The sequence below is a fragment of the Equus asinus genome, chromosome 3 (genome assembly GCF_041296235.1).
Source record: "Equus asinus isolate D_3611 breed Donkey chromosome 3, EquAss-T2T_v2, whole genome shotgun sequence".
Taxonomy (NCBI): domain Eukaryota; kingdom Metazoa; phylum Chordata; class Mammalia; order Perissodactyla; family Equidae; genus Equus; species Equus asinus.
This window is the reverse complement of record NC_091792.1, coordinates 51,236,804-51,250,091: the sequence shown is the minus strand read 5'-3', so window position 1 is coordinate 51,250,091 and position 13,288 is coordinate 51,236,804. Positions and strand designations below refer to the sequence as shown.

The 13,288-nt window shown below is 39.0% G+C and overlaps 1 protein-coding gene across 1 annotated transcript in view; it reads right to left on the bottom strand.

Annotated features, from left to right (window-relative positions):
- Positions 1 to 2,411: 2,411 nt before the first annotated feature.
- The window catches only part of CPE (carboxypeptidase E), a 104,062-nt gene continuing 93,185 nt past the window's right edge, over positions 2,412 to 13,288 (bottom strand). The window contains exons 6-9 of the mRNA XM_014851446.3: positions 12,643 to 12,782; positions 7,821 to 7,920; positions 5,081 to 5,199; positions 2,412 to 3,485 (exon numbers count right to left, since the gene is read on the bottom strand). Of these exons, the coding sequence (XP_014706932.2) occupies positions 3,387 to 3,485; positions 5,081 to 5,199; positions 7,821 to 7,920; positions 12,643 to 12,782 (458 nt within the window). The 3' untranslated portion in view covers positions 2,412 to 3,386. The remainder of the gene's footprint in view (positions 3,486 to 5,080; positions 5,200 to 7,820; positions 7,921 to 12,642; positions 12,783 to 13,288) is intronic.

Here is a 13,288-nt window from a genome sequence, read left to right as displayed (position 1 = left end):
GGAGAGAGAAGGAGTTCAAGAGCACAATGTCAGGGCCTTAGAGAACAATGAAAGAATGAAGCACATTCCAGAGTATAGAACCAATTCTGAAACCAGGAACATTCTCCACTCCCAAAATGGGAGGCCTATGAAATAACTGCTTGACAAGATTTCAGAATTGCTGTAGACCAGTGAATGCTACGTGTCTCTATTCCTCACTGTTCCAAATGGAGAGTTTACTGACATTATCTTGACCCCATTCTACTGTTGTATATTGGGTATGAGGGATGCATATAACCTGTCCTTTTAGTTTAGTAGGTTTCTGGAGTAAGAGTGGCCACATGCAGACCTATTATAGAGACTATTATGGGATCACTCAAAAGTCCCAAACTTAAAGCTCAAAGCCTTGATTTGATGTGACTTTAAGTGGCCTCCCTTGAGGAGGTGTTAAGTGAATACTATATTTGGAAAAAGGGGAGCCAAGTTATGTTGGCGACCAGAAGGGAAGACTATGGTGGTGATAGTGTAGCTCATCAAACATTGTGATTAAACAAGGCTGTGTGACTAGCTCTGGCCAATGAGCTGTGGGTGGAAGTGACTCCAGGTATCTCTTCCTGTGACCTAGAGGAAAAACTGAGAAAACCTTGTGCTGAGATGGCAGAGCCAAAACGCTGAAACATGCTACATTGCTGAGTCACTGCACACAGTACCAATGTCCTGCAGAGTTACATGGACCTATGCACTTTTCACAAAAAAAATTACTAAGTTAAACCACTGAGATTTAGGGTTGCTTCTTACTGCATCGTAGTCTAGCATTCCCTATCGTATATAAACCACAAGGAGCAAAATTTTGAAGTTCCTCAGAGCTCAGTCCTGATCTTATTTTTCTTCTAACTCTATGGGCTCCTCTTAGGGGATTTTAAATATTCCCATGACTTTAAATGCCATCTATATGTAGGTGACCCTACTGCCAAGCTTACCCCAGGCAGTTCTGGATTATATCTGCTGTCCTGGCAAAACTAGTTGTGCCCCTTTCATTCTCAAAAGTGCCCTGGTTTGGAAGACTAAATAATATGGCCGCCTTATCTACATGTTAATTATGCCCCAACCTCTATTTCCAATCCCAGGCCTCTTTTGAGAGCATCACACATAGGATATCCATCTACACACTCAACACCTCTATTTGTATATCTTACAAGCATAACATTTCCTATATTGAAATTTTTTTCTTCTCACCTTTTCCAATCTGCTTCTCCAACATCCCAAATTCCATGTACCCATTTGCTCAAGTTAGAAGCGTGATGTCATCTTTGACACCTAGCTCTCTGTCACCATCCACATCTAATCCCTCACCAAGACCTGTAAATTCTACCTCTGAAATATATCACAAACCCACCCCACTTCTTCTCATCTCTACTGCCATGACCTGATCCAAGTCACCTCTCTCCTAGACTCCTGAAATGGCTTCCCAACTGGCCTCCACTTTTGTTTCTACTCTCTACACAGTAGCCAGAATGACCTTTAAAACAAATTAGATCATGTCCCTCCTCACTTAAGAACATTCAGCAATTCTAAAAAAAAGCATCCTAAATCTTCAAGTCTGGTCCATAAGGTCCTGCATGATTTTGTCCCTGTCCATTTTCCTGGCTTCTACTTCCCACTTCCCACACGTCTCTGCTCCAGTCATTCTGTCCTTCTTTTAATCTTCCAAGCTATATTCTTTACTATCCCGATGTCTTTGTACATGCTGTTCCTTCTGGCAGAGACTGTTAGATGCTCACCAAAGACCATATTCTCCTCACCTACCTAGGTGTGCTGCTAGACTACATTTCCCAGACTCCTTTGCAATTATTGTGGCCAGCAAATAAAATTATAGACAATGTGATGTGAGCAGAAGTGATGTATACCACTTCCAGGCCTGGCCCATAAATACATCCCCCACATACTCCTCCATGCTTTTTCTCCTTTCCCGTTAGTGGCAATGGAGATGACTATCATGCGACTTTGGTGGCCACATGTAGAAGATAGCAAATCTTCCGTCAGAATGAGTCCCAGAATGACTGTGTGGAGAAAAGCCATCTCATCTTTGTCTTCTGCCCAGCACAGGTACCTGAGTTAGAAATACACTTCTATTGTGCTTAAGCCATTATATATTTGTGGGTCTATTATTACAACAGTTAGCTCTATTTTAACAAAAACCTGTACTTGGAGCATTGGTCAACCACACCACCGCCACAACATGCACACCCCCACACATATCCCTCTACTCAGTCACTCTGTGTTGCTCACACGGACTCATATTTCAGGTCTGGGCTTTCACGCATTGAGAGGCCATCTCTGAGTCCCCTCATTCAGTCTAATTTAAGTTGCTCTGACATTCTCTTTCTCCACACACTATTCTTTCTCGTGATTTTACTCAACACAATACATAATTACATATTCATTTGTGTGTATATTTATTTAAAGTCCATGTCCACAACTGATCCATAAGAGCCATAGAATCAGAACCTTTTGTCCACCACAATAATATACACAGAGCTTGCACTGTGCTTGGCATACAGCAGTCACTTAATGAATTTTAAAAAGTAGAGAATGAACAAATGAGAGGGCACTATCAAGGGAATATGTTTTTTTATCAGCAGACCACAACTCTAGACCAAAAACCATAAAGAATTAAAATACAGACCATGGGGATTTTTTTTTTTTACTTTTATTCATTCAGAATGCAAATCTGGGCCAATCTACAACCAAGAGAAAACCCTAAACTTTGAAGTAGTGTTAATAGGCTGAATAATACAACGACATTGTCCCTATATGTACAAGCAAATCAGTTTCTATTCCTTTCATTAAACCTCTTGCCAAACATTTACATTCTCTTTCCATTAAATGCATTAACAAGATTATGCTTATATAGCTTGTCAGCACAAGAGACAAATGACAATTTAAACTGAACTAGTTAAGTCTTGCAGTATAGTGCTCACAACTCCAAGCTGTAGCTATTGACCTTTTCAATGGCATTCACTATGTGACACTGTCACCAATTACATTAAAAGGACTTCATTAATTTTTAAAAGTTAGAATTACTCAAAAAGTTCAGTAATGTAAATAACTCATGAAATATTGCATTTAAGTCTAAGAAGGCAGGATCACTTAAATCTTTTCTACAGTCCTCTGTGTAATATATGTAGGAAAATGAATGTTATATAAGAGAAGAAATTGACCAAAATTCTTACATTTTGACCTAAGAGTCTAACTATTTATTTTAAGTAATTTCTATTAATATTTAAATGATTAAAAAATAAATCAATGTTAAATATTAACTGCACAGAATCTAAAAGAAAATGGCCACATTACATCATAATACTACATTATCTAGATAGATTAAAAGCAGCTAAGTAGAAGCCTTCTTAAAAATTTAAAGTTTCTGACATCATTTTCCACCATTCCATCAATTCTTCCTTTTCCTCTTCTTTCCTTTCAGAAAATGACTCCAGTTCAAAATCAACCTAAAGGAGAAAATCAAGAATATTTTGTCATCAAACTGAATATGTACTTTTAAAAGCTGGGGGAAAGAAAGCAGTTTTAGAGTTTATAGGATAAACTCAATCTAGCCACCTGAATTAAAGTATATTCTAAAAAATCTCTCATGATAAACAAAAGACACTTTCAGGGAAAAAAATATCAAAAGCCATATGTTTGAAATGTGCTTTGATCTAAAAGCTTTGTAGGATTATTTAAAGCAGATTATTTAAAGGCAGTCTTTTCCCCCAACAAAAGGATGTAATTTACAATTAATTTTCTGCCTTTGACTGTTTAGTGAGCCTCTCCAGTCAACCTTGAATTTTCTCCTAATACCTGGGGGAATGTGGAAGAATGCAGTTTAGTGTTCTGGTGTCCCAAACAAGATTCTGCCTTCCAGAATCTTAAATCTGTTAAAGAAACTGATGGAAGCACATACATCTCCAAACCACCACAGAGGCCAGTGGCCCAGGAACTCAACCCTCCCTGTGAACTGGGAGTCCTCAGCAGGTCTATGGAGAATTCATACACTTCAGCATAAAGCGTATGCTGAAATATGAAATATGAAAATATGCAGCCCCCAACCCCAATCCTCCTTGGACCTCTTGATTTCTACGCTTCCATTCTAGGTGGAATTAAGATTTCTTTGATTTGGCCTCTTATACCCCTGGCTATTTAGGAATGTAACTCCTCACTACCTCCTTGAACTAACCCATGCTAGAAAGGCTAAGGATCAAAATAGTTGAGCCTTTTACAACCCAGTCCTGGAGCTACATTTTTGAGGTTTTATTTGCCCAGATTTATTTCCTGATTTTAATACATATACAGCCTAATGTACATATACACCCAAACAAAACCAAAGCGCCTGTTAAAAACTCAAGATATTTTGTTTGCAAAACCCAAGGATTTATACTCAAAACTTTGGGTCTCTAAATAAAAATACAATAAATTCCTTTCAAGTTAGCCTTTTGCTTGAAAATCCTGTAGGCCATTTCATGGTCCCAGTAATGGCACAAAGATAGCAGTAAAATCCTGCACAAAGAGAAGTTTTGGCCTTATCACCATCACCATCCTGGCAAAGTAAATGGTATCTACTTAAATAAGATACAGTTTTTGATAGTGCTTAGCACATAGGGCCCTGCTTATAGTATGTGCTTACTCAATGTGTGGTTAATGCCTAAAATTATCTTGAAAGCATAAATTATTTTCCCTAATACTTAATGAACAGGGTATCTATTAAGTGCCAGGGATAAAAGATAAATGGAACAGAATTTCATTTACATTGAAATCAAGGGTGGCAACTAAAAGTTTAATTTTTTAAAGTTTTATTCGATTTTCTTGTGGATCTCTTTAAAAACTGAGAACCAATAACAGAGCTTCACACTGAGTGGTGGTATTAAATCATCCAATGAGACCTTGGGCAAGTCACGTACTTTGCAAGGCCTCAGCTTTCTCACCTGTTAAATGGGGATAAAGGTACCTACCTCATAGGGTCATTATTCAGATTAAATATAAGTCACTTACATAGGCCTGACACATGGTAAGTGCTTAATAAATCTCACCTATTATTATGATTACTTACCCCAACAGCAGGGCTATAAGGAACTGCTACTTTCTTTGTTATCGCCAGATAGCCTGGAGCTGAGGCGGTAAGTTTATAGTTTCCAGGTACAAGCAATCTCCAGTAATCACCATCCTTTGCTGTAGGGAAACATAATATCAAATCGCAAGACACATACAGGAAACGCATAATGATACCATCTAAGGAATATTCACTATACTGCAGTTCAACTTCTTTGTTTCTCTATTTTTAAAGTAGATGCTTATGGAATTTGATGAAATTCCATTGAAAAGAGTGTGGAAACTCTCTAGAGGGTATCATTTCTATAGTAATTTTATAAATATTAATGTTGAATTGTCTAATAAATCTTCTAAGATAAAGAATCTTCATAAGCAACTCAGGAGTGACACAAGTAAAAAGATATACAATGTCCCCAAGTGGTGGGGTCAGAGCATCTGGCATCATGTTTTGATTCTTGCCAAGGATCTTGCAAGGTGACGATCTGATGGTCTGAGAGTCAAGATCAGTGTTTTACAAAGTGTGGCCCAAAGGTAGTCTCACCAGAAACTCTGAGGCACTTGTTAGAAATTTACTTTTCTAAAGATTCAGAATATGGTGGTCTGGAGTGTCTTCTAGGAACTGAATTTTCAACAAGTTCTCCAGAGAATTCTTAAGCAGAGTTACGTTTCACACTCTTCCACTCCCTACATATCTGCAGTTCCCTCCTAACCTAGATTAGGATCCTGGCCCACCACTATACTCACTCTCATGCATATGCCTTCAACTCATTTCCTGCGTGGCAAATCACCAACCCTGGATAATTTCCAGCTCTCTATGCCTACCTCCATGAGGCCGCCAGGAGCTGGAGCAAACACACAGCCACGCTGATCTGTCTCTGATTCATAAACACGAGCCTTCCACAGGTCATGGTACTGTCCTGTCTTCCTTCTAGTCACTCCCTCCCTAGTGGTTCACTCTCCCATTTTCCTAGATGACTGCATATCACTGGGAAACTTGGTAGGATGCAAATTCTACTTCACTAGCTCTGGGGTAAACCCTGACATTCCGCATTTCTAACCAGCTCCAGGGTGATGCTGAATTCAGCTGCTAGTAGGGGGCTATACTTTGAGTAGCAAGGTCCCAGGAGACAATTCAGACATTCTCCTTTTTCCTATCACCTCTAACACATCCCCTCATCCTCACTCTCAGTTGATGCTTTACATCTTATTTCACTGTGAAAATAGAAACAGTCAGAAAAAAATAAACACCCATCACCATCTCTTCCACAGATGTAAACACCACATCTTTTTCCAGCTAGTGCCTCATTTATCTTCTTTGCTTTATAGCAAAATTTCTAGAAAGATCTGTCAATATTCTCTATATCTAATGTCTCTCCTCCTAGTCTCCCTTGGACCTCCCCAACCAGGCTCCCACTTCTCCAGTGAAACAGATTTTGTAAAGATTCTCCACACTAGTTTATTCATAAGGTTCATGTGACCTGACACTTTTTAGCACTCCCTCCTTCTTGAAGCACTTCTAGGATTTCGGGACAACACAGTTTTCTCTCCAACTTAGATTCTATTGCTGGTTCCTCCTTCCTACACTGCCCTCGCACAGCTGGAGTGTCTCAAAGTCCATTCCTCAGATTTCATTCCTTTCCACCTATTTTATTCCCTACGTTAGATTTTCCTAAAATTTTCACATCATGGATGCAGAGAAAATATTTGTATGGCATGCTAGGGTGAACAGATAGATAAGGTTTCCTGTGGTAGGAGGGGATCAACATATGGGCGCCATCTTTAGGAGCCCCCTCCCTGAGGACTGAGGGGAGAGAGATCTTGGCCCAGATTCTGGTATGTTGGTTGGAAAGGTGTGCTGGCACTTAGCACGTTGTTAATAAATATTTATTGAATGAATAAAGAGAATTTTAGAGGACAAATGTTAAGGATTAAAAAATACAAATTATAAATGTAGGGGTTAAGAGAGAGGTAATGGTATAGAGTGGTTTAGGAAATAAGTTAAAGGTCAATTAAGTGTGAAGTCTAAAAATATGTAAAGAGTTTATAGCTAAAAAGATATTGTTGTTGACAAGATCCCAACAAACAACAGTTAAACTAAAACGAGCGGGATAGATGTTTATTAACAGGAGTAAGTAGGTTTGCCAGGAAAATACATCATTTTGCCCAAACTAGAAAAACAGAAATAAGGCTTTAAACCTAGATAAGTAACATCAACCTCAAGCCCGTAACATTCCGTTTTAACCTTGAATAAGTCTGGATTTATTATATGGATTAAATGAAGAAATGTATGAGAAATCCTAAATCCACAACATGCTGGCCATTATCTTCTTTCTTACTCTTTGCTCCCTCCTGAGGTCCACCAATTAACTGCTCATTAGTACATCTTCTTAAGAGATCAGAAAGACACTGATATTTTAACTCCAGCTAGTTCATCTTCCTTTGCCTCAAGAACTACAAATAGTCTCCAGTGGATGGCACCACCTCGCAGCTCTGGGGTGAGATAGCTGGAGAAAGGGCGCCACCTGCTGCTCCCCAATTTCTAAACTCACCCTGAGTAATAGCCTGACCTGCTCCCACAAATGAAATTTAACTAGATCAAAGCTGGAGAGAGAGGAGGTAAAGAGATATGAGGCATTTAATTGTTTTGCTTAGAATAGCATATGAATTACAATTAGCAGGAAAAGTAATCACGTTCTTGTGTATAACACAAGAGCCTCCGGATGACGGCAAAGAACACCCACCAGATGTAATATCATGGTCTATTCCTTCCACGGAGATGGTTGCATTGGCAATTGGGTTACCTTGAAGGTCTCGGACAAATCCTTTAACTCCTCGGTGTATCTGGGAAGGTCAAGGACAACCAAAAAATGCATATTAGAAATGACCTAAAAACACATTTCATATCAAGAATCTCCTTATTTTATAGCAAAATACCGTAGATCCTCACTGTTTAAGAATCAAAACATGTTCAAATGGCCACTGAATTTTTTGAGCACTCTCTATTCTGCTTTTTCTCAAGTGGACAAATGAGAAGTAATCCCCTGAAAATTGATACCTTGTTGTGAGTCAAAGAAAGACTGTGAAGTAACTTCCAAACCATCAAAACAAAAAAACAAAAAAGAAAGTCTGTTATATCTGTAAAGTAGTTCTGGTCTTAGCATATTTCATTACTTTCTCTCTGTTTTAAATTTGGTCACTTGTATATAGATTATATGACCACTGTCAGTTAATAAGAATATTTACATTACAGCCCTTTAATATTTGTTCATCTTGGATAAAAAGATATATACTGATATAAAAAGACTACTTTTGCAGTAAGCCCATTAACAATATTATTTTGGTTGACAATAAGTAACATGAAAGATCAGTGAACTTCACAGCTGAAAATTGGATTTAGAAATAAAATGGAAGAGTTTCTATTGAGAATAATCCCCCTGAATTAAGTTGCAGTCATCAACTAACGCCATGTAAACTACAAAAACAGCTTTTTCCTTTATTTTTAAAGATAAGTCAATATGTGTTTGAAGTGACAGAGAGTCAATTCAGGTCTTGAGAAAGTACTGCTTCTGGAATATCAAGCGGTAATTCATTAAGCTTGATTACTTAACAGAACATGTCCCAACCTCCCAATGGCCCAGGTTGCTCCTCACTCAAAAGGCCCTAGAAAATGAATTTTCTTTTGCAATGATGATATTTGAATATTTCTCTACAGAAGATAGAGTAAGGTTCAAATATCCCTTTGTCATAAAAGGATAAATTTGGCAGTGGTACAATGTTTTATCAAAGAGATGCCCCTGGTTATCAGCAAATCTTCTTGCATTTGCTATTTTTTTTTAAAAAAGTAGAACCTCTAAAACTCTGTAAAAAAAACATAAAATTCTTTTCTCTAAAGGCAATTTAGAAACGGTAAAAAACTATACATGTTGTCAGTAATTATAATTTTATTGACAATAAGTATAGTGAGAAGAGAGTAAATATATTTTAAAAACACAAAGACATTTTTAAGATCTAGTGAACCTTTGACTTTTCCCCAAGATTTATCTATGAACCAGCCAACCAAAATTGAAAGAGATTGAAATTTAGCCACTGGAAACAGGCTTTCTGAATGAAATTCACATGGTGAAAGTGGCTGAGGATCAGAAAAATCGTAGAGATGAGGAAGAGAGATACACACAGAGGTGGCATAGAGCAGAAAATCAGAGCAAAAACACAAACTTTAAATTTCTTAATATGAGGGCTGTCTAAAGAATCTTAGAAAGCTTGTAAAAGAGGAATTATTTACCCACATGTATTTTGTTCATCTTGAGGCACTATAATTCTGAAATTATCAACATTATAAACTTAAAAGAAACGAGTTTTAAATTTCCTTATCATTTAAAATAAGTCTAACATCTCAAAACATACAAAGCACTTGTATTAGGCACATCTACCCAGTTAATATTCATGACTACTTTTTTCTGCCTCTGCAATCCAAGACTTACATTACAGTATGTGGCTTAACAAATAGTTAAGTATATGTCTATTGCTGATATGCCAATTGTGGAGCAAGTTTTTCTGTTTGAAAAATTCCACAGTAGTAATAAATCTCAATAGAAATGTTACAGGCTATCACAACCTCTCACGAATGCAGACTGGAAAACATTGTCACTTTATGGCTTTTGCAAAGGAAATCACACAAGTTCACATTACACTCTTGACTGGAGAAGCTATTTACTACACTTGTCCCTCCTGTAATGCTCTTTCCTCAAATTCCAGGACATTTCAATCAACCAAGGCTAAAAAAAACATCCAGAAGATTCTCCATTGTTGCTAGGACTGTTTATATCAATAGTCCTTAATCCCTTGTGTGCTTGAATGTCACCCAGAAAGCTTGCTGCTGTGGGGATCCTCGGGTCCTGCCCTGCAAGGATGTGAGTCAATGATGGGACAGACACTCACTTTTAACAAGAACCTAGATGATTCTGATGCAGGTGCCCATGAACCATTCTTTGTGAAATTCTTTGGGAATTTTGAGAACTAGACTGTTCCAGAGCTGTTGAGTGAGGGGCTCTCTACCACAGCAAACCATTTACCCGAATTATCTTTACAATCCCAGCTCCTGCAAACTTCCCTTTAAAGTTCTGCAAGAGATTTTCTCTCAATTACAGACTTAGGACTCCTAATCACCTATTTTCCATGAGTCGTAAATTAGTCCACGCTTACATTTTAGGCCCAGGTGTTCAATTACTAATCACCACCATACTCTGTTTCACTGTCAAGAAAACAATTTCAACACAGAATTTCTGGCAGTCTGCACTGATCTTTCATCAGCCTTTGATTCTCTCCACTGGAGTTTTCTGTGAGGCAAGCTGTATGAGCTCACTGTAAATACCGCTCTTTCTGCTTCTGCACTGCACGGCTTGCACCGTATCATCGATGCCATAACAAGGTGGATCACACAGATCTGTGGACGGATCAAATTCTCATTCCAAGCGGCATAAAACAAGACTGTATGACCTGGTCCCTCTTCTTTTCAGCTTATTTCTTTATAAACTGACACAGCTATTCGACGAACTGAGACATGCCCACCTGCCACCATAAAAATGACAAATATCTTCCTCTTTCCTGATGGCACACATTTGTATTCTATTTTGTTTTGTATTGCATTCTTTCACAAGAGCTAAGAGAGGTAGGCAGCAGCTGAACTTGTTTTTTAACTGTTGATCAGAATAATAACCTTATTGGCATCAACCATAGTAAACCTCACAGTACGGATCCAAGCAGCCTTTCCTAAAGCCCCAGGACTGGGTAGGGACCCATCTGTGTACTAGCAGTGCTCCTTGTAGTTAACCTTTATTTTAGCTTTTAGCATTTAGCATCCTCTCCTGTGATTAGATATTCATGTTTCCAAAGTCCACTAATAAGAAGCCTTCTTCAAGGGCGGTCACTATCCCCAGTGCCTCACAGGACGCCTGCGACACAAAAGCAGCTCAATAACATTTTGTTGAAAAAATATGTAAATAAAATGAAAAGCATTATGTTGAAGAGGTATTCTTTGACATCTAAGTGGAGAACACACCAAATAGCCCCATTTTACTTCTTCTACCCCCAAAATACATTTTTCAGTTAACTTTGCTCTTGGAAGTTCTCTCCTCAGAGGAGACACTTTATAGGGGTTCCCACCAAGGGTGTTCCAGGGTCAACATGGCTAATTATCCGTAGCTTTTATTGTTGAAAACATACCTTTCTATGTTAACATGCAGCAGGAGTCCACTGACTGACAAGATCCTCTGTAATGGGTATTTTTCAATTACTGTCTGTCATCAGTGGATCAATTCTATGATAACCCCTTTTGGTAAGGTATTATATGGATATTTGACATGTGTAAAAGAACTATTATTTTTTAAATGCATTGGGCTCATATATATATACGTTTATATGTACCTATATACATGCAAATAGCTACACATTTAACACCACTTGTTTATGCCAAATTAATTTAAAAATCAGCCTAGACTATCTGTTGGCGTGTGAAACTAACATCACTCTGCTTGACTTCGGGTGTAAATGACCACATACAGAATGGCATCTGAGGACTGTCAAACCATTGCAGCAAGGAACAGAATCCTTAGAACTTTTCCACCACCACTGCCCCCCAGTGCCAAAGTCTACATAGCATAGAAGGGTGGGATTGGCAGGGGCCTGGCCTGGGTTGAGTCTGAGTAGGTATTTTATTCTAACAGATAGTGAGATTCCCCAAAATTGTGTACAGATCCCATTGGAATGGGTACAAAAGTGACTCTCTGGTCAAGATCTAGGCTTGGGGCATGAGAAACATAATAGCACGGTGATTCTGGATCTAGACACCTTGGATGCTAGCTGAGTGACTTCAGGGAAGCTGTTTAACTTCTCTGTGCCTCTGATTCCTCCTTCACAATTCAGGGAAGAAGAAGAAAGAGAAGGAGGAGAAGAAGAAATAACTTTCCTCACAGGGTTGTCAGGAGGATTAAATGCATCAATTACTACATGGAGGGCATTTAGAACAAGGCCTGGGAAATAGTAAATGCCAAATAAATGTAAGCTATCATTATTTTTATTACCTCAGACCCAGCTAAGTCTAGGGTGAGACAAGTGAGGCATGTGGAGCACAAAATTTAAGGAGGCACTCACACTCAGGTGCTGGTCCTATATCTGCATGCCCCTGAGTGCAAATGCCTCCTTAAGTTTTGTAACCTAGGTGCCTCACTTCCCTCATTCTAGTCCTGGTCCTGCCTGGGATGCCTGACAGGCCCAAGGGGATCAGGGTGGAGGAGGGTCCAAGGATTGCCCTTGCTGAGAGCACTCTAATGAAAACAGAGCTTTGCCTCGCGTCTCCACCGCTCTCCAATATCATCACTTCTCAGTGAATAGTCACCAACCACAAAACCTATGTTAAATGAAAGCCTGTTTGAACCACTACTGACACGTTTTCCAAATTTACCATCCTCATTCTGGGTGGATGGATTCCCCTGGACTGGAAGGAGACTATTATACTCCAGGTTTAAATGCTTTTAAATCTCCCGTTTCATGCTGGAGACTGTTTACCTGCTCAAGGTAGCTAATGAGGGAATCTTTGTTATCCTCCCAGTAGCTCTTCAAGGTCTCTTCAGGTGGAAACTTTTCACAGCTAAGCTCCACAGTGATCTCGAAACAGTTGCTGCTGAGGTAATTGAAGTCTTGCATTCCTGCCAAAGCACCAAATGGAAAGTCAACATTTGCATGTGGTGACTAAATCTCTACACAGGCTGTTCTGCTGAATTGAGAGCCAAGTAAAAGACACACCAACCAGTGCATTTGGGGAAGCCTGTGGGAAACCTCAAGGGAAATCACCTACCATAAGGCAAAGAACAACGTACTTGGGAGATTCTTATTACCTCAATAGCACAAACTCTCTCAGGTTCTTAGGCAACCATTTAGCTTAATGTATTGCTGCTTCAGGGTGATAAAGCGGGCATCAGCCACGTTCCATATTGCTGGAATCAGCTTCAAAGAAAACAACAGGGGATTGATATCGCCAAGATGGTGAAATAGTTTTCTACTGTCTTCCCCTCAAAGAATACCAATTTTGACAGTCACCCATGAACAGAGTGCCTTTGTGGAAGTCTGGGAGTCCAGTGGAAAAGAGCCAGCACACCCCTGGAGCAAAAAAAAAAATCCAAGATTGGATGCATTGTAGAGGGTAGGAGGAACA